The 21354-nt window shown below is 35.4% G+C and overlaps 2 protein-coding genes across 4 annotated transcripts in view; one reads left to right on the top strand and one right to left on the bottom strand.

Annotated features, from left to right (window-relative positions):
- Positions 1-9926, top strand: part of vcana (versican a) — a 40724-nt gene extending 30798 nt beyond the window's left edge. For both annotated transcript variants that reach the window (XM_051110052.1, XM_051110051.1), the window contains 7 exons: positions 53-166; positions 645-758; positions 3234-3392; positions 3752-3834; positions 6192-6336; positions 6576-6758; positions 8302-9926. In XM_051110052.1, coding sequence (XP_050966009.1) covers positions 53-166; positions 645-758; positions 3234-3392; positions 3752-3834; positions 6192-6336; positions 6576-6758; positions 8302-8444 — 941 coding nt within the window. In that variant the 3' untranslated portion in view covers positions 8445-9926. The remainder of the gene's footprint in view (positions 1-52; positions 167-644; positions 759-3233; positions 3393-3751; positions 3835-6191; positions 6337-6575; positions 6759-8301) is intronic.
- A 1866-nt stretch (positions 9927-11792) lies between these two features.
- hapln1a (hyaluronan and proteoglycan link protein 1a) lies at positions 11793-20866 on the bottom strand. Of its 2 annotated transcripts, none has more exons than XM_051111312.1 (4): positions 20596-20866; positions 16366-16695; positions 15240-15566; positions 11793-13307 (listed from the first exon to the last, which is right to left on the bottom strand). In XM_051111312.1, the coding sequence occupies exons 1-4, from the start codon at positions 20657-20659 to the stop codon at positions 13018-13020; spliced, it is 1011 nt and encodes a 336-aa protein (XP_050967269.1). In that variant the 5' UTR covers positions 20660-20866; the 3' UTR covers positions 11793-13017. The 2 variants fall into 2 exon arrangements, with proteins under 2 accessions (XP_050967269.1, XP_050967270.1); XM_051111313.1 differs by having other exon boundaries at positions 11794-13307; positions 15240-15542; positions 20596-20864.
- Between the last annotated feature and the right edge of the window lie 488 nt (positions 20867-21354).

The raw sequence follows: 21354 nt of genomic DNA, 5'->3' as shown, positions 1-21354 counted from the left end.
CCAGTATTCTTGTGCACAATATCATGCCTATATCCTCCCTTTCTTACTGCAGACGTTCACTCCTGTTCTGATGATGTTTGCTTGAATGGCGGTACTTGTGTAAAAATAGGCGGTACTCGGACCTGCAGCTGTCTGCCTGGATACGGTGGTGAACAGTGTGAAATAGGTATGTTGTGTCAGTGTTTCTTTATTTTATTAAAGGTGCAGAACTTTGGGCGTCTGTAGTGAAACATAAAATTACAAGTTTCTTTACATATTTTACATCAGCTATGCTTTGCACTGCTGTTCAGTGTGGATGAATGTGATAGCAGTTTACCAGTAAAGTGGCATATCAGTCACTATAGTACAAAAACTTCTTTGTTCATAGAAATGATGTAACTACACCAAGGCAAATGAACCAAACCAGAATTTCTCTCCAAATTCAACATGACTGCTCAAAATAGAAATTATTATTGTATACTTAACTGCTTATGTCTTACCAAGTTAGTTATGTTAGTTATCAAACACTTATTTTTATTTCTTGCTCAATAATGGGATTTTGCTATTTTTTACACCCAAAAAAAATCACCTTTAAATTCTCATTAAGTCCAAATTGTAATGCACTTAGGTACATTCTTTACTCACCTTATTTATTTGTTTTATAGACATTGATGAATGTCACACAAACCCTTGTCGTAATGGAGGAACATGTATTGACGGGCTGAACTCATTCACCTGTGTATGTCTTCCAAGTTATGCAGGAGCACTGTGTGAGCAAGGTAAGATTATATTTAACATATAATCACTTGTTCAGTTTCTTTAGGTGTAAGTCGTGAAGCAACTGTAGCCACAGATGTACCATGTGAACCTCTAAACTTTTAAATGAGGTCATCGTTAATAAAAAACACTTAGACATGCTTGGCAGATAAAAGTTTGGTAAGTGTGACTCATGGTTTGGTAGATCCTGATAGATAGTAGATTTTTGCTTGATGTAAGAAACTGGGTTTGCTCCAAAACCGTTGTATGCTAGTGGACAGACATAATTATGCTGTACTTTCCACTATTTAAGATGGTAGTTTTTTCATTTGAGCACAGCTGGTAAGACTATCACTTTTTCACTTTTTCTAAAGATGTTAATTTACACTTTACATGAGTGAGATTACTTTATTGGGAATTTTATTCCCTTTAAAGTATTGTAAGGGCTTGTACACATTAAAATGCTATCAGCAAAATCTTCAGTTCAGCTTACATCTGGCTTTTGTCAGAATTAAAACAAATGAAAGCTGACGTCATGTGGGCATTACCATCTTGAGTACTCAGAACATGATTTTCATTTCAAACTTGAGATAGTATCAACATTAGAGACACAAAGAAGTGTCTCCTGCACAGAAACTGCCTCAGTGATTCAGCAGTGACTCACATTATAAGTGCAAGTAGTTCAGAGTGTAAGTGTTCAGACATAGCTGCTCACAGAGAAAGCAGAAATGCAGATAATGCTGCTAAATGCAATGTATGCTAAATTAAGTAATATGCAGTTTTAAAAACCATAAGCCAAAACTGCTACATGCATTGTCACATGTACACAGTCAAAAGTTTTTGAGCATAAGATTTTTAATGTTTTTTAAAGTCTCTTCTGCTCACCAAGCTCGCATTTTTTTTAATCCAAAGTACAGCAAAATCAGTAAAATTTTGAAATATTTCTACGGTTTCAAATAACTAAAGTTTAAAGTTTTCTATTTGAATATATTTTACAGTGTAATTTATTCCTGTGATCAAAGCTAATTTTTCAGCATCATTACTGCAGTCTTGTGTCACATGATCCTGCAGAAATCATGTAATATGCTGATTTGCTATTCAAGAAACATTATTATTATTATTATTATTATTATTATTATTATTATTATTATTATTATTATTATTATTATCAATATTTAAAACAGTTGAATATATATATATTTTTGTAAAGAAATTATAGAAATTAATATATTTTTTAGTAAGGATGCTTCAAACGCTGTTCTTCTAAACTTAATTTCATCAAAGAACTGAAAAAAAATATACTCTTGTTTTCAACATAATAATAATAATAATAATAATAATAATAATAAATAATAACAGTAATTTTAAATTTTCAAAATTTTACTGTTTTTGCTGTACTTCAGATCAAATAAATGCAGGCTTGGTGATAAGAAGAGACTTATTAAAAATGTTACAAATCAAAAATCATCAAAACTTTTGACTGGTAGTATACTTGTACTGATACTGTATGTTATGGATGATTTAAAGCTTAATGATGTTAATGAGAGTTTAGTAGATTTGTCCTTGATATCCTGACATTTTCCCTCAGGCATGTTAATTTACAGAAGGTTTAAAGACCCCCCGCCCCCAATTAGTGGTTCTGTCAGGGCAAGTCTGCCATAATCACAGTGATTTCAAATAAAGAATCAAAGCTTTCAGCTTGACGTAGAACAGCCCTGGGTTGGTCCACAAACAGTCTGTAAGTGCGTTTACAAGCACTTTAAAAGTTTGCTTTCAGTTAGACTCAAACAATAATTTGTCTTTTTAAAATATCATGCGAGTCTGACTGAAATTGTACCAGCAGACTGTAGCTCAAAAACCAGCTTTAGCCTGATTGTAACGGCACATAAACATACTAACGCAGACTGATTAGACTTTATTTGCAATTCAAAGTGATCATAGTATCAAATGCTGCTCTAGGTACTTTAAAATATTTGTCAACAAGACTAATAAATTGCTGGGCCTAATAATATGCTTTAGAGTTTCCTAAATGGTTACAGCCATGTAAGTGGCTGTTTGTTTTACAGGTCTGGTTTGCTCAAATACCTCTTTCTTGAACAATGCCTCAGAGCATTCACCATGGCACTGTAGACATTCTTATGCAGAAATGAATTGGCTTCCTGATATGATAGACACATAGGTATAGCTCTTGCTCTAAGTGATCTCGTTCAACTGACATGTAATTTAAAATAAGGATGAAAGGGAGTTATACCATTCCCTCAGGTCTAGTGTGAGTGGGAAATCATTCTCACTTGAAATGAGTGCCACTGAACAGAAAAAGCTTTGATTTATTGTACTGATAACAGCCTCACAGTTTAAGCCCAAAGGTAAAGGACTAATAAAAAGAAATTGACGCTAGACACTATCAAGCACCTTTTTTACCTTCCAACAGTTTCACTGTTTACATGTTAAGTTTATGTGTAGTGCATTAACAATAACTCGCACGTGATTTTCTGCAGACACTGAAACATGCAGCTACGGATGGCACAAGTTCCAAGGCCACTGCTACAAATTCTTTCCTCATCGGCGTAACTGGGACACAGCGGAGCGTGAATGTCGTCTCCAGGGAGCACACCTTGCTAGTGTCCTGTCCCACGAGGAGCAGCAGTACATCAACCGTGAGTATACATAAACCAAGTTCTGGTCAGTCTGTCTAATATCATCAGCTCTAACTTGTGCCATCAGATACATTTGCATGCAAACTAACAGCTGTTGATACTTTTTTGTTTTACTTCTCACTACAAAAGTGATCAGAGTTCTGAAATATTTCACTGGTTCAGGAATTTTTAGCCAACAAGGACTTTAGAGTTTAAAGGAAGGTTGGTTTATCACCAATAAAAAGGGGCCAAATGCTGCTCCAGCCCTAGATGCAGGAAGTGTGATGTATAAGAACAAAAATGCTCTTTATTTTTAACCACTGACAAAGAGCTCCTAATATGGCTGGTGAATTGACCTTTGTTTCTGTCTCCTCTTGTAGGCCTTGGCCATGACTACCAGTGGATCGGCCTGAATGATAAAATGTTTGAGAATGATTTCCGGTGGACGGATGGTAGTGTTGTGGTAAGAACATTCTTCAAAACTTGCTTATTAGTTTGTCAGAGTATGTTTTGGAAAGATGGTATTGATAGTGGACAAAGATGTAATCGTGGACAAAGATGTAATCTTAATAATGTTTATTTATAAAGTTTCCTTGTTTTATCCATGATAAAAAAGCTATTCTTTTAAATAACATTGATAACACTTTACTTAAAGCCTTTAATGCATTGTAAATGGTTATGAAAGGGTATATGGCATTATATCTTGTCGTAAATAATTGTAACCGAATTTAAAATGCATAGCATAACAATTAATTGATAAGTGTTAGAATGTATTCACTTATTCACAATGCATTATAAGATGCATTACAAGGCATAATTAATGTTTTAAAACTACTTTTATAATGCATTATACAGGCTTTAAGTAAAGTGTAACTAGCAAGATTTTGTAGATGTGAAAAAAGACATATGCAACCATCACCTTGGTTCTAGAGGTGTTCCTCCATTGAACAGGAAAGTGGCTAATTACAGTCGTTTAGTCCTGACTGGGTTCTCACTTCAAAGATAACAGAGGCATTTTGTGGGCCAGAAAGCCAGAAAGCCCTGGAGGGCAGGAGATAGGAGTTTTCATCTGTGGAAGTCCTCTCAGGACTGGAGGATCAAAATAAAATTAGGGTAGAGGAAGCTTACAGGTGTGGACAGGTAATGGAGGTGTGAAGGATGAACAGCACCTGGAACAGGCTGCACTAGATATAATCCAGACCTAGAATGTGAGTGTGTGACAGTTCAGTCCAGTTGGCACCAGTGAGGGGCTATAAACATGTCCAATAGAGTTCACGAGCACTCTTATTGTATTCTATATACGGAAATAGTTACTATATTGAGAGTTTATGTTTGGTAATGTATTTAACTTTGTGCCAGTGGAGTTATCCAGAGAGTCAAAAATTGCATTACATCAATTTTCAAGCAGGAAGCACACATTCCTTTTGTAAGAGGATAATAACAGGCCGATTTGTGTTTGAAGACTAGGTAATATTCAAAGAGCTGTTGAAAGACCAGAGCTCCAGTCTGTCTCGATTGGGTTTAATTACGTAATGTTTCATAAATGTGCAAACTTCACAGTTTTAATTTAAGATAAATGTTAGATATAGAAAAGTGCCAATATACATTGGACAGTGAAAGCAGTGAATAAACTGTCCATGATAGTTAAATATAGATGTATCACTATAACTATATTTACACTATACACTATGTAACTACTACCACCAAATGCATAACACCACTCCCTACTGCTCAATACAGTTTAGTATTGATGTATGTACTTAGCGCCCCCTACTGGAGTGTGTCTCTATCATTATTTTATTGGCTTTCTATGTGCTAATTACATAAAAAGTCATACTCTGCTTGAAAGCTTTTGATTGCTTTCACACTGTATATCACAAATGTTAAATTCTTTATCTTAACCCTTTATGTTGTAGATCTGTCATTTTGACCCAGAAAGGATTTTCTTTTCTCCCAAAAATTCTAGTATGTTACGTCCCAGGACTTCCTTTTTTTTTTTAATAACAATAATAATTTTAGTACCTCCCTTTTGCCTCCCACCTTGTTACACTTGTGGTGTTCCAGATCGAAAATGACTGGCCTACAAAATATTGCTTATAATTTTCTTTTCTTTTTTTTTCAGTTAGCATAGGTTCTGTATTTCTTTTTGGAACTGATTGACTGAATGATTGTAGGCCTCACTGATCTGAGCTTATGCACAGTTTTTGAGTAAACATTGCCAAAATTCTGCACAAATAATGTTTTTTTTACTCAGAAACTGAGCTGCAAGGTCCACGAAGAATTTCAAATCCTGTGCGAACTGAAAGAAAACAAATTGCCAAAAAAACAAAACAAAAAACAGGAAAAATTAAGGAAAAAATTGATCATTATAAACATCATTAAGAACAACAAATTAGGTAAAGGATTTTTAGGAAAAATGTGGAATACACTGCTTTCATAAATGTAGATGAGCTATAATAGTGCAACTGTCATAAATACAGAATTCAGTATGATTTTTCAGCCGTCATGTTTACAAGAACCACAGATGTATGTAGGCATGCTGTTGCTTACTGAACAAATGAGAATCCATACATATGGATGTAAAATGAAGAATATATATAGCACAAGCAGTATATTGCTGTTTTGAGCCAGGTTGTCTATTCTAAGTAGTGCAGGTGTGTTGAGTACAGTTTCTTTTAAACACTCCAAAAATAGACTGTCATAACAAAGTGTATCGTTATCATATAATTATTCGAATATATCTAAAACGTATTTCTTATAGGATTATTGTCTCCCTTATTGTCATCCTCCCTCATCTCTATGCATATTCTTCCCCTGCAGCAATATGAAAACTGGAGACCGAACCAGCCGGACAGTTTCTTTTCCTCTGGGGAGGATTGTGTGGTAATGATCTGGCATGAGGACGGCCAGTGGAATGATGTTCCCTGCAATTACCACCTCACCTTTACCTGCAAGAAAGGCACAGGTGAGCTTTTAACACCTGGATGAGGGACATTTATAGAATAATAGGGCATGCGTAGGTAGTCAGTTTATTATCAGTGATTTAAACAAAAATGTTGTATAGTAGGGAATCTGGTTGTTTATAGACAGGAATCTAAGAAGATAGCGTTTTTTGTCTGGAGTGGTTTGAAGCTGTTTCTATTTTAAAATCACATCTTACATTCAGTCCTCCATTACTGATGGTTACTCTATTATGTACCGTAGTGTCCTGCAGTCAGCCTCCTCTTGTCCATAACGCCCGCACATTTGGCCAGCTGCGCCCACGCTATGAGATCAACTCCTTGATCAGGTACCAGTGCATGGACGGCTTCATCCAAAGACATGTTCCCACCATTCGCTGCAGAGGAGACGGCTCATGGGATTTGCCAAAGATTTCCTGCATGAATCGTAAGTATTCTGTATGACCTTTTCACAACAACCATCCCTATAGAGCCTGAATGATCATTGTGACCTAGATACTATAAACAATACTCTAGTTTGAGCTTGTATATATGGAGTTTATATATGGGCCATTCTACAGAACTGGTGCAGTTTTTGTAGGTACACAAATTTTGTATGTATGCAAATTATATAATATTATATAATATTATATAATATCCAAGGTACACATTGTTAGCAGTTAATTCTTATATTGTATTTCAGGAACATTTTGGAGTATTTTTCCTCTCCCCAAATTTGTCACTACAGAAATATAATAATATATAATTTAATAAGAATGTTATATTGACCTATTTAGAATTTGCTTACATCTTTCTTGTAAATATATATTTTTCTATTTTATTAAAAAAGTTTTCAGAGGTAAATCAGTAACAATTACAATTTTAACAATATTTCAAGTGTGATTTGAGATTTTGAGATTTTTCTTTAAAAGGAAAAAATTGATTTCAAACTTAAGGATTCATTAGTTTAAATATACATTGAACCAAACACTATCATAACATCTTAGCTGATATTTCAGTGTACTTTATTTTTGACAAAACATCCCATATCCCAGCACATTTTTGGTAGTGACAGTACTATTTTGGTAGTGACTGCATCACATTACAGAATTTTAACCCACATACTAAAACACTGCTAAAAACTAACTAAAAATTTGCATAACTGTACAAAAAGTTTATTTCAAATAAAGGATTATGTATTCGCTTTTGTCACAACCGTAACAATGATGACATGTTTTGGTCGTGATTGTTACAGTGACAATTTTAGATACTTTTGAGCCTAGCTAAAGATGCTAATCAGCACGTGGTTAGCTAGCACAGATCTGACCAGTTGTACACACATAAAACCAACATTTTATGAAATAACAAAAAACAATGATGTCACTACTGAAATTTCACCAAATGTTTCGGTCGTGACTGTTACGGGTAGGACAATCTTAGATGTTTTTGAAGCTAGCTCAAAGATACTAATCAGCACATGGTTAGCTAGCACAGTTCTGAATGGTTGTACACACAGAAAAACTAAATGTTATGGAATAACTCCCAAAAAGGGTTTAATTACAGGAAAAGGTGTTCGGTAATGACGTTCTTTAAAGTTACACACAGATTTTTCAGACTTTTGAACACTTTTACCTCAAAATGATGAGGCCACTACAGTCACTCTAATCTCATTTGATTAGAAAACAGTAAAATTGTGAAAAAGGTTTTCTGTTTTAATATTTTGAAATTTATTTCTGTGATGGCCAAGCTGAATAACTCCAGTTTTCAGTGGCACATAATCCTTAAGAAATCATTCTAAAATGCTGATTTAGTGCTCAAGAAACTTATTTTTATCAGTGTTGAAAACTGTTGTGCTGCTAAATATTTTTTTAGAGGGGAAAAAAAAAAAAACGTTCTGATCCCAAACTTTAAAACAGTAGTGTACATATATATTTTTATATATTAAAATGTATCTATAGTTCTAATTTAATGTACTTGTGTTTTCTTTCCAGCCTCCAACTACCAAAGGTCATATGCAAGGTATCAGACATACAGAGTGTTTCGCAGTCATCGGAAGAGATCAGCTGAAAATTCTGTTGATGTACCCCGACGACACTACCGCCATGGTGTAAAACACAATCGGACACAACAATAGTTGCAATGGCAACACAACCCTATCGCGAGGGGCCTTTTAATGTATTTTGATAGCATATGACGGATCTGCCTGCTGGCTGAAAGAAAAGATTAAAAAAGAAAAGATTATTAAAAGGACCAGAAAGGGGTCAACACAGAGTGCGAATCACTGGAATAAAACAGTGGATTTTTATCTTTTGAGAGCGATGGCTTTTAGGAACTACATAAAGGACACATATTCAGCTGGCCTCTGAAAACACAAAGAGATGATCTGACCTGCCCTCCATCTGTTCTGCTTTGTTTCGGGAATACACAGTGCCTTCATAAATTATAACTCACAATCCAGATGTAAGTGAGTTATAATAGTGCAACCTACATAAGAAGTATAGTTCATGGAAGTTTAGCCTGTAAACATAATGGTACATTTTGATAAACACTTTGCCGTATGATTCTTTCAATCTTTCTTCAAGTTTACAAGAACCACAGGTGTATGCAGACATCCTGCTGCTTACTGAACAAATGAGAAATCATACATAAGAATGTGAAAGAATTTATATTTATGTATAGAAAGTGAGCAATGGCTCACATGGAGTCAGTGTTTTTTTGTGGTACAAAAAGGCCAAAACTATCATAAAAAAACTGCATCCAATGCAGTGGATGATTTTGTTATCTTAAAGTCAACACAATATGTTTTAATACTTTTAATACTTTGACTTTAAGCTATGTACTATTGAAAAGCCATGTAGGTTTTAGATTATTTATATTCCTCTGATGTCTCTTTCAAGTGTTTACAATGCAAATCCTGTTTCACATACATTTAATTCCGCCGTCACTCATCTATAAACCAAAGAAACTCACAGTATGTACTTCACATCATTTTTCATGCCAACTTACACGTCAGCTTTCATGTTTTTTCTCAGACAGTTTAAAACTACTTTAAAGAGAATGTACTTTGTGAGATGCTTAAAAGACTTGAACGAATGAGTTTTTAACAAATGCCTATAATTTATTTCCTGAGCTGCTCCTTGTTTTCTTGTTGTTGTAACGAAATACAACACACTGAGGATTTCACGTGGCCAAACTGCACGTTGACAGAATTCAGTATGTTAGTGTAGAGGACAGTGTGTCAATGACGAATAGACGACATTTGGAGCTTACAGAATTTAGATGGATTTCATGATGACATTTGGGGTGTATCAATGGACCAAAAGAAGAGGATTCATAACAACAGTAATTTTTGTTGATCTGGCCATCCATTTGTTTATTCCCAAGCATTTTTTTTCTTTAAAATCTTTTCTTTTGTGTGTTTACTTCTTGTGTCTGTTTTTATTTTTGAGTTAATTTTTTTTTTTTTTTTTAATCCCGAAAGTGCACATATCTTTTTTATATTTATAGTATAACTTGTTCATTGTCAAATGTGATTGTCTGGAATGTTGTGAAATGAAAAAATTGTAAGGAACGTTTTTTTTATGCCTTTTATGTAAACAAAGTTTATTATATTCTACTTGCATTCCTGGTCTTTTTCTGTTCTGATATAAAGTGAATTTTTGCCATTTGGAAGAGTTTATAGTAGACATAGTTAATAATATGGGACGTAATTTGATTCAGTTTTAAAATTGAGAAGTCTAATATTTAATATGGCATTAATTTAGGTAACATCATATTAAAATACACTGACAGGAGTAAGTGAACTTTTCAGTGTTTAGTGCAACTGAAATATGTGGTCCATCAGCAGTGCCTAATTTTGACCACCAGATGGTATCGGTTCAACATAAGAACACTTCAACATTGAAGAATTCTACCAGATGGGTTAATGTAAATCATGTTTTGAGAAACTGAATTTCACTTAAACATTGATGATACCATGTCAGTTTTAAAACAAAAACATAAAATTGTATTTAGACTATTTTTGGTTGCTTTTATTTAGTTATAGATGAAAAAAAAAAAAAAAAAAAAAAAAAAACTGAAAAGGGCACTTGTTCTCTCTATGTTTAATGGTTTCATTGGTCAAGTTAAACTTTGAACATAAATTTGGGACATAATTCTAAATAAAGATAAATATTTTCTAGGCTCACGCTTCACACACACACAAAGTATAAAATAACGGTAAAAATATGTTTAAAAATGAAATGAGTTTAAAATGAAAACTAAGACTAACAGCCAGAAACTAATATGAAGGCCTACAATCAGAATTTATTCTGCAAATTGACCACATCCACCATGACCTTGAGATTAGCTGCTTAAAATGTATTGGAAAATGTCCATTAGTTCTGAAGAAAATAAGCAGCACAAATTGTTGGAAGATACCATTTGATTTAATTGTTTGTTTTTTTTTATTGTAATTGACATTCAGATATTGCACTACGTGTACAACGTGGGATTTCTTGTCAAGTTATACCTTCGTGGAGTGCAGTTTTGTAAATACACCCCTGGTGAAAAAAACAGCATATGCCGGTTAGGTAGGTTTTGATGCTGGTTTAAGATGGTCCTTTGCTGGTTTATGCTGGTCCTTAGCTGGTTTATGCTGGTCCTTTGCTGGTTCATGCTGGTCCTTGACCAGCAACATGACCAGCAAAAACCAGCAAAAACCAGCAAAGGACCAGCTTAAACCAGCATAAACCAGCAAAGGACCATCTTAAACCAGCATCAAAACCTACCTAACTGGCATTCCAGCATCAAAACATATCTACCAGCATATGCTGTTTTTTCACCAGGGACTACGCAACGTAATGTAGAAGGACAAGCAGAGACACTTTTGATGTGCCTTTTGTTTTTGAAGTCCTAGCCAAATTTGGAATTTGACATGAAAGTATTTCCCCGCTAGTACCGCTGTGTTATTGTTAGTTAATGCTCATGGTTTTCTTATTTAAGACTTGGAAGACACGTTGCCATTTTCCATTGCAAAAAGCACTTATTTATTTTTTTTACACAACTGGAATTAATTTACGTTTTAAATAACAAAGTCTGAATTAGTCACAGAACATTGTATAATTGTAGCAAGCTCTCTCTGCAAATGCTTCTCATAGATCTAACGTTGAGATAGCGCTATTCTAAATAATTTCATAAATAGCCTCCCACATAAACAGGTAGGCAGGGATATAAGGGAATTATCATTTATTCATCATATAGTACAGATATGTGTAATAGCTTAGATAGATGGAGAGCAAAAAATACCTGTAACATGATAATAACTCGTCTCAAAACCATCAGAATATTACATACTACGCAATCTATTTTTTTCAAGTTTTTAAAACAAAAAATTGTTAGGAAATGTAGGCCATGTCTAAACATTGTGTTCTCAGCATCTGGGCCTTCAAAATCCATTGTTATAGGAACTGTAGAATTATCTCAGTTTGGAGAATAAAACAAAAGCCATTCATTTTTGTTATGGGTTTTATTGTTTCATTTAAAATTTGATTTGATTCATAAACCGTACAATGCATTTTGATTGTTCAAAAAAGAAAAGATATTTTGTGCATGAAGACAAAATCAACAAAATGTCACTTATGTGCACTGTGGCTTCTGCAGTTCAAAGCTGAGTTATAGATGGAGAATATTTTCCCCCTCACATAAACAATATATCAATACAAAGTGGCAAGTAACAGATGTTACATACATCACAGATCTCATCATCTGAAGTCGTCCACACTATGCCTGTCAGATCATTTCAATGTTACTGTTCAACCTTAGACATGATTTTGTACATGGCTTTTGGTGCTGGTCCTCTTTTCTTAGAGAACAGTGGCATTGCAATATTCTTCATTTGAGACTTATTCATATCTACACTCAAGCAGCTAGGCTCAAGCTAGTCTTGAAACGTTAAAAAATCTAAGTGTAAATTCTGTTTACAGACATCTGTCGCTGTCTGTGATGAAATACTTGTCAAAATCTATGCAGGGAAAACATTTAAACAGGTTTTTAATTTGAATAAAAATAAGAAAATACATATTTAAAATGAGGAATGAGTGTTACAATGAAACACAGGATGAATATAAAGTATATCCATAAACTACAGACCAAACACATACATTTGATATTTCAAACACATAAAAGATCACAGTTCAGAGCATTGGATAATACACCAACACATGAAATACAAAAAAATACATAGTTTTAAAGAAATTAGCATTCGAGTAAGATCACAAAAGTATTTTAGGAAAAAAAAGGTCCATTTTGCATTTCTGTTTGGGCAAGTTTCAAAAACTTTTTGTCAGGTTTATACTGTTCAATAATATTTAAATATTTTATTGCAATATCACAATGGAGATTCTTGACAAACTCACACTTTAAATGGGGTTTTTGATCAAAAATGTTGTGACTTCATCTTTCCTACCAGCTGAATATCCTTCTTGTATGCAATTTGCGTTATTATTGTTGCTCATACATATGGTGTACAAATCTATATAAATTGTAAATGATAGATAAAATAACTGTTACATTAATATTGAACATGTTGCAGTATGAAAATGGTCTTGACAGTATCCTTTCTATAATTGTCACAGTTGTGGCTAGTTCATGCAAAAAGTCCTTCATAAGTTTGGATGTGGAAACCTGTGTATTGCAGCTCTTTGGTTGGTGACGTGACGTGAAACGCTTCACGGCTGAGGCTTGTAGCAGTAGACTCCGTACAGCTTCTGCTTTTTGTCGGGGAAGCCAACAAAGCGAACCGCAGGCTCGTTGGGACTGCAGTTCTTCCTGGGCCTGGAGATAGGGTAGCGAACGCTACCGTCGGCCAGCCAACCGGCATCACAACGGTCGTATCCCTGCAACTTCCAAGCAGCGTATATATGGCCCACCTTTGCGATCTCAGCTCCGTCTCTCTTACATGCGTCAACAGCCTCATCAAAGTTCAGCTTCTTGGGCTGGATCAGGTAGTAAAAGCGTCCTGTGATGTAAAACAAAGAGTTTCAGGGTTTTGAAAACAATCAATTCAATTTGAGTACTTGATTTTAAGAAACCCTCAATTTCGAGTGTCGAGTAACTGGCAAAATACCGGAAGTGGCACGTTCCACCGACGAGAATCAATGAAACACATTATTAAACCATTTTCCAAGGCTGCATGATATATTAAAACAATTTACAAATCATAATAAAGCATAATGTTATTGTGAATTCACAAACGCTATCAGAGTGTGTGTCAGAGTGGCTCCTTTCAGAGTAAATAATGCTCCACACAAACTGTTATCATTTACATGCCTCTCAAACTCCATTTCTGCATTTTGTTGTGAGCTTGGGTTTATTATAATGTTCATCTGGGAACGCAGAAGAATACATCAATATCTTTCTCAATATACTGACTGCTCATTGCGATTTCAAAATAAAAGCTCAAACCCTCACTCTGAGTTTACACATTTTTATGTCCACATAGAAATTACAGTGGCTGTAGCATTTCTGTTATAAAAAATGCCAAATATTAAAGGTTAAGTGACATTTGAATTAAATGTTGTTTAGTCAATATTAAACAAGGATTATATTGCACGGTAAAGTGTAAAAAAAACAACAACAACAACAACAACAACAACAACCGTCAGACCACTGGCGCCCTTTGCAGGCATTTGACATAACGTGCAATGTATATTAGCTCTTTTGTTTATAATACGTTATGTATTTTAACCATTTTGTTCAATAAAACCATATGATTATTTGCTTTTGACACTTTATTTTAAGTATTTTTTATAGTCCCATTGCTATTATATATGTATTTTAAATAATTTTAAAAGCTATTGTTCGCTTAAGTCTATTTTTATTACCACAATAAATTAACAATTAACCAATTACTGGATTACCAAAAAAATCATTAGTGACAGCCCTAAATGTTATGCTCCATTTTATACTAGAATTCCAAGCTATTGTTAGCTTAGGTCTATTTTTATCCCCCTCCCCCAAAGAACAATTATCCAATTACTCGATTAATCGTCAGAATAATTGACAGATTACTCAATTACCACAATAATAGTTTGTGACAGCCCTAAATGTTATGCTCCATTTTATACTAGAATTCTAGGCTATTGTTAGGTTAAGTCTATTTTTATTAACAAAAAAAAAAGGAAAAAAGAAAAAAGAACAATTATCCAATTACTTGATTAATTATCAGAATAATCGACCGAGTACTCTATTACCAAAATAATCGTTATTGACAGCCCTATGTTATGCTTCATTTTATACTAGAATTCTAGGCTATTGTAAGCTTAAGTATATTTTTATTACCACAAAAAAAGAGAACATTTATCTAATTACTCAATTAATCATCAGAATAATTGACCAATTACTCGATTACCCCAATAATTGTTAGTGAAAGCTCTAAATGTTATGCTCCATTTTATCCTAGAATTATAGGCTATTGTTAGCTTAAGTCTATTTTTATTACCACAAAAAAGAAAAAGAAAAAAAAGGAACAATTATCCAATTACTCGATTAATCGTCAGAATAATCGACCGATTACTCGATTACCTAAATAATCGTTAGTGACAGCCCTAAATGTTATACTCCATTTTATCCTAGAATTATAGGCTATTGTTAGCTTAACTCTATTTTTATTACCACAAAAAAAGAAAAAAAAAAGGAACACTTATCCAATTAATCGATTACCAAAATAATCGTTATTGACAGCCCTAAACGTTATGCTCCATTTTATACTAGAATTCTAGGCTATTGTTAGTTTAAATCTATTTTATTACCACAAAAAAAGAGAACATTTATCCAATTACTCGATTAATCATCAGAATAATTGACCATTACTCAATTACCACAATAATCGTTAGTGACAGCCCTAAATGTTATGCTCCATTTTGTACTGGAATTGAATTGTTTAGCTCACCTGTAAGGCTGGCTGTGAAGCAGAATACGTCATAGCGGCTGTTAGACTTGTCCCGTCTGCCATAGTTTCTCAGTCCGGCTGTTGTCCTCGCACCTCCGCAGGGCTCCCTGGGTTTGGTGATGGGATACTGCACGGTTCCATCATTGAGCCAGCCGGCGTTGCACCAATCCATACCATTTCTCCATTCGCTATAGAGCTGCTCAAACGAGGCGACCACAGAGTCCTGCTCCAGACATGCAGTCTCTGCATCTTGGAAGTTGAAGTTGTAGCGCCCCAGTCGAGGAGAGTATGGAAAAACAACCCCTGTGAAAGAAAGTGAATTTTCCCCTGAGGAAAAGTTCAACTGAGTTTAACATTAGGCTGTTTACATGAGAATATTTATGGCCACCCCAATAAACGAATAAGAGCGATATTAGTAAAAGCCTTAGTATTGGTGTTCTAAGAGCGTCCCTGCTTAGTTGAAACAATTTATGTGATACCTTGTTAGAAAAAAACTATTCAAAGAGAGAGAAAATTACTTGCAGGGTTTAGGCTTTTCATTCTTAGACTCCATTGTTCCAAGGTCAACAGTGGCTAGTTGTGCCAGCCTGTTTCATTATGCTCATGCACCTCACTTCTCTGTGTAAAGATCCCCATTGTTTCACTGGAGCCAAGTTTGCAATGGTGGTCTTGGCCAAGAGCAAGAACTACAAGATATTACTGGAGAATGGGCAAAAGATAAGTGGCAAAAACAAGTGTTGAAAGAAGAGTAAGAGAGTGTCTTCCCTGTTGATAAAACCAGCATATGGACCAGCTTAGGACCAGCTTAGGACCAGCACACGGCCACCTTAAACCAGCTCATGACCAGCACATGACCAGATTAACCTAGCTCAAACTAGCAGCCATGCTTCAAACCATACCTCGTTTTTTCAACAGGGTTCTTATTTAAGTGTTAAGGTTGAATACTATTGAAATGAACAGCTCAAATGCGACTTATGAACTGTAGAGCATGAATCAAATGGCAATGTGTTGCAGATTACATCTATGGAAAATCACTACGTTTAATTTTCATTAGTAAATAACTTTGGATGAGAACAGCCTGCTAAATGAAAAAATATTATATACTAATATGAAATAATAAAGTTACCTTGCAATTCAAGGTCCACTTCAACAACCTTGTCATTCATGCCGTTGATGATCTCACACTTGTATGTGCCATAGTCTTTCAGATCTAGGTCTGTAATAACTAAGGTAGCATCACTGTCATCTGTCTCCAAAAGGTAAACACGGTCCTGGTAATTTCCGTAGGTCTTCTTGTGGAACCCCATGGACATGAGCACATCGGTTTCTGTAGAGTCATCCTCAATTTTGGTCCACTTGATTCTGTTTCCAAACATCGAGGACAGACGTTCCAGTCCGCAGGGCAGAGTAATATTGTCACCTCTGTTGGCGTAGACCTTGATCCTTGATTCACTATCTGAAATATAACAAAAGGAGATTTCTATAACAATGGTTTCTTTGCATTAAAACTGAAGTATAGGTCTACTTTTAGATTTACAAGGACAGGATACAAGACTTTAGAGTTTAGTGGGTTTTTTTTTTTTTTTTTTTTTTATTACTTAGGATGTAATTTCACTGAATTATATTAAACTAATTTTCCTACCATTCTTCTGTTGGTTTGATTTAATGGCTATCCATATATTTTGTTTTAAGGTTTTGAAAAAGCATGCCGCCTTTGCAAAAGAAAGAAATACAGTGCACACAAATCTTAGCTGAAGACATAATCGAATTATGATTCACTGAAATCAGATGGTGTGCTTGCACTCACACTGTGGAACCACAGACATCATTCTTCCATTTTATGTCAATGAATGAAGACAAATGTTCCCCCCATAAAGCTTTTCCCCCCAACTTTTTGCTCGAAGATGCTGTGTCTCTATCTCTGGTAGTAGTTGCTATGTCTGCTTGTGGTTAGGGGCATAATTGTCTCATTCAGCTCCTTAAGATGTTTCCTGATCTCTGTTTGAGTCTTGGAGGCCCCAATCCATCACAGCTCTAGATGGAACAAGTAAACTAAAACCGACCCAAGACTTCTCCTGGGTGGCTATACTCCACCATCAAAGTGTTGATTGCACAGCTGATTAGATTTAACTTAAGGCACCATTCAGTCTCTCATTTTCCTGATGGTTTAAACTGTCTACAAATGCACATTTCTGCATAGTAATTAGTAAAAAAAAAAGTTGTTTTGGAAAAGATATTAATGGCAAGTTCTGTCATGAAACTCTAGATGGCACAGGGTGATGGGTCCTTACCAAAAACTGATTCTATTCACAGCGTTAAACTACTTGCCACAAGCCGATTGGTTCATGTTGCATACACAGCCAATGAGCTTGCTGCTTTACATTTAAATGGTGGTTAGCATTCACTAGAACATTTCGCAGCATGCTTTCAGAGTTCCTCTGAAACCCTCCACCTCCCCAGCTCCACCTGTTTATATCTGCTATGGGTTATTATATAGTAGTTAATATTTGAAGTGGATCAAAAAAGTTAATCAAAGTTGTCCTATAAGACAAGAATAGTTATTGTTTTGGTTTTAGGACAACTTAAAAAAAATTAATTTAGCTTTGCCATCCCATTAATAAATTGCATTTTAAATATATTTAAAATAGACAACACTTATTTTGAACTGCAACAATATTTCACAATATTACTGTTTTTATTGCATTTTTGATGAAAAATGCAGCCTTGGTCAGCATGATATCTAATGGTTCATGATATCTAATGCATTAATGTTTATGTATTGAACCTTTATTTAAAAAGAAAAAAAAAAAAAAAAAAAAACATTACAACCTCCAAAGAATCCCATCATTCTGATTCACAATTTCTTTAGAAAATCTTTAATTTATGTTAAAGTGTTTGTATCTTCAACCACATCATTGTCTTCCAGGCTGTGACTTTTTAGTTCTGACAGCCTCAGGGTTTTGTACTTCTGACCCGCATGTTCTAGCATTCAACTAACATTAACATTCAGATGCAGTGTATCCGCAGGAAAACCTTCCCCACAAATATGGGACTCATTAGCAGGCACTAAAGACTTTCTGCCCTCTGCTTCAAACCACTTACTTACCTTAGTCTGCTATTACTCCTCACTCAGCTGAGCTGGAGCCTTTCCAGATATAGTAACGTGCCTGTGCTCAAAATGAACATTTGCTTAACATCTGATTGTTTTATGGATCAGAAGCTATGTTAAACTCTACAGTATCCACTTTTAATTATACAGCACATCATTCACATTATGACCAACTGATGAGAGATTCTCCTCTTTTTCTAGAAGTAATTAAAACTGAGCCCTAAAGTCCTTACACTCATTAACACCACACATCTGATCCCTTTTTACACTTCACTGTGAGTCACACACTCTCTCTCTCACTTTCTTTCTAATAAACTCTCACTTTCGAGACAGTGTGCCAGAGTTACAAGCTGGAACCAGAAAGAACAGATGAAAAATCTCTCATTAAATGATAAAGTACACCTTTCAGTGACAGCAGCTACCAATTTTGCAAATTTATAACTAGGCTTCTCGGATTTGGGCTTTTTGGCAGAATACATGTGCAGCATTGCTGGTGAGATTTTGTACCAATTTTGCACAATGCTCAAATATCATTCCAAACCCACTAATCGATAATGTTCTCCATATACCCGACTCCCACCAGTCCCCATGACACCCCCATCCCCCATCTCCACCCACCCTGCTCATGTAAGCAAACACAAGAAAAGCGTTTACTCTTGAACGTCAGAATAAATGTGCTGTGGTGGTTTAAATATTTAAACGTACCTTTTTCCCACCCAAGAAGTGAGCAATTTGGTTTAAGAGAGGATAGATAATTAAACTTTAATAGACTTTAATTACATTTTAATTACATTTTAAAAAAACAAAAACTGAAAAAAAAAAAAAATAAAAATAGAAATAAAAATATTAGGCTGATGATATATATATATATAAAAATTGGAAATTGCTAGAAATTTACATTAAACATTCATCCAACATGGCCATTTAATACGCATGTTTAGTCTCCACTTGCATCTTGAACACATCTGCTGCATAAACTGTGGGGTTGAAGCCTTTATAGTAGAAAATGATGCTCTGTATGAGGTACAAAACTCTAAATGCATGAAAACACACTGATTAGGGCTCCACATCTGTGTATACAAGTGTCATATGGAATCGTTCCCTCACAGTCAGTCTTGATGGCTAAACATCACTTCCTTCACTATGCTGAGCAAGCAAAGGTCAGTACGGACATGAATTATTGCACACAGCTGGATGGGGCTCCCTCTGTCATAACCATCCTACTTGTGCATTGACAGTGTGGAGACACTTAGTGTGTCTCTTTCTTCCTCTCCCTCTTTGTATGTATTATAGTCCGTTTATTTGAATGTCTCTCCTTCACTATCTCCCCTTTTCTCTCAGCCGTCACACACAAAGCCATCCTCTTTCTTTTACACACACCCCCCTACTCATCCATGCCTGACTAATGGCTGCATTATGTCTTGAACAGAGCCTCTGTGAATCAGGCCCATCTTGAGCAGTCTGTAAGAACCCAAAACCACCCTCACTCTTTTCTCCAGTCCCCACCTCTTCTCCATCAGCTCCAGCCCAGCCCAATCCATGCAAACCCATCACTTTACAGACCATTACCTCAGGAGAAAAAGAACAGCATTCAGCAAGGGGCTCTTTACATTTTCAGGGGCAGTTAATCTTACTGCAGCTCCTGTCAGATGCACACATCCAGTAGCATCTGTGTAAATTCAGAGGACTTGGCAACGCCCATACAGCAACGTACCGGGAATATAAAGGTCCACTGTGTGGCCATCAGAAGCCAATCTTGCATTTACCCTCAAGGAAAGGTATTAGATCTGCACTCAGATGTGATCAGCTGAGCTACTTTTCACATTCAGCTCGGTGACGGCTCACATTCCCCACTATCTGTCAACAATTGTTAAACAACTGCTAAATTACCTGCAGCAGATGGTTTAGAGCTTATGAAAGACTGTGGTGAGCTGAATCCTTCTGGGTGTGTGTGTGCATGTCTATGGTGGGAGGAGTCTTTTAGAGATGAATGGTGAAATATTACAATTCAGTTCTGGTTTATTGTGTCTGCATCAAGTGATAGCATTGAAGAAATTATGTACATTATCCATTTTTCTGTCTGTTTTATTAGCATCTGCTGATTTAATAAATAACCTACTTTTTACAATTCACGCTGTGCAGTTTTTCAGTATTACATTAATATACCACACTCTTACATGCACACAGAAACGTGCATGCTTTATCATAATTTCATTCATGCACAAAGGGATCAGAAGTGGGTCTTACCTTGTGCTTCGACATGTAGACTGCTTGCAAAAAGCACCAGTACCAAGGTAAAAAAAGCAATCATTTTGTCTTTTTTGTTCTTTGTCTAAAGGCCTAGAAAAGCAAATGAACAAAAAAACAGGGGAAAAGGGAAAAAAATGCAATCGGGTAATAAATCTGGAACAAGTGTAGAAAAATACTTTCTTCCCGTTGTTGTCGATGAAGAGGTATAGGTGTTGGTAGTTGTGCCACAAGAAAGATTGGGCTTCTCATAGGTTCATACAAAAGGCTTATATTGAAACCTTGGCCAATTGTGGCCACTCCCCCTCCCCTTAGAGAGAGATGAAGCCCATCACCCTACGTTTTTTGTGTGTTTGTGTGTGTGTGTGTGCCTCCCTCATTTAAGAACAGCTTCCCTTTCTGTCATGCATGGCTTTCCGTTTAGATTTAAGGGGAGACGTGTGGTCTACAATGTGTTGTTTGTGCTAGCTGCATTATGGTTAGCAGTTACTATATAAAGGCCTTCACGATGCCTTTAAAAAATGCAAATATTATTTGTTAACCACAATAAAGGTCTGTGTGACACACATTGGTTTAAAAACAGTATAGGTTCTCCAAATGAAAGAATCTGGATTACCTTTGTATAGTTATTTAAACAAATTATCTAATAGTGAAGTTGAACCAAAAAGCCACTTGAAATATTTCTTTATTGACATTGATGGCTCCATGAAGAACTTTGGAACCTTTTAAATGCAGAAAAGCTTCTTTATAGTCAAAGTA

The sequence above is a fragment of the Labeo rohita genome, chromosome 5 (assembly GCF_022985175.1).
Source record: "Labeo rohita strain BAU-BD-2019 chromosome 5, IGBB_LRoh.1.0, whole genome shotgun sequence".
Classification (NCBI taxonomy): Eukaryota; Metazoa; Chordata; class Actinopteri; order Cypriniformes; family Cyprinidae; genus Labeo; species Labeo rohita.
This window is presented reverse-complemented; position numbering and strand designations above follow the sequence as displayed.

Bases quoted from the DNA above. Each gene is read 5' to 3' on its own strand.
- hapln1a (XM_051111312.1), bottom strand. From the start codon at position 20,659: ATGATTGCTTTTTTTACCTTGGTACTGGTGCTTTTTGCAAGCAGTCTA. The intron at 16,696-20,595 runs GTAAGACCCACT...GTTATATTTCAG, and splicing joins TCTACATGTCGAAGCACAAG to ATAGTGAATCAAGGATCAAG. The intron at 13,308-15,239 runs GTGAGCTAAACA...TTTACATCACAG, and splicing joins CTTCACAGCCAGCCTTACAG to GACGCTTTTACTACCTGATC.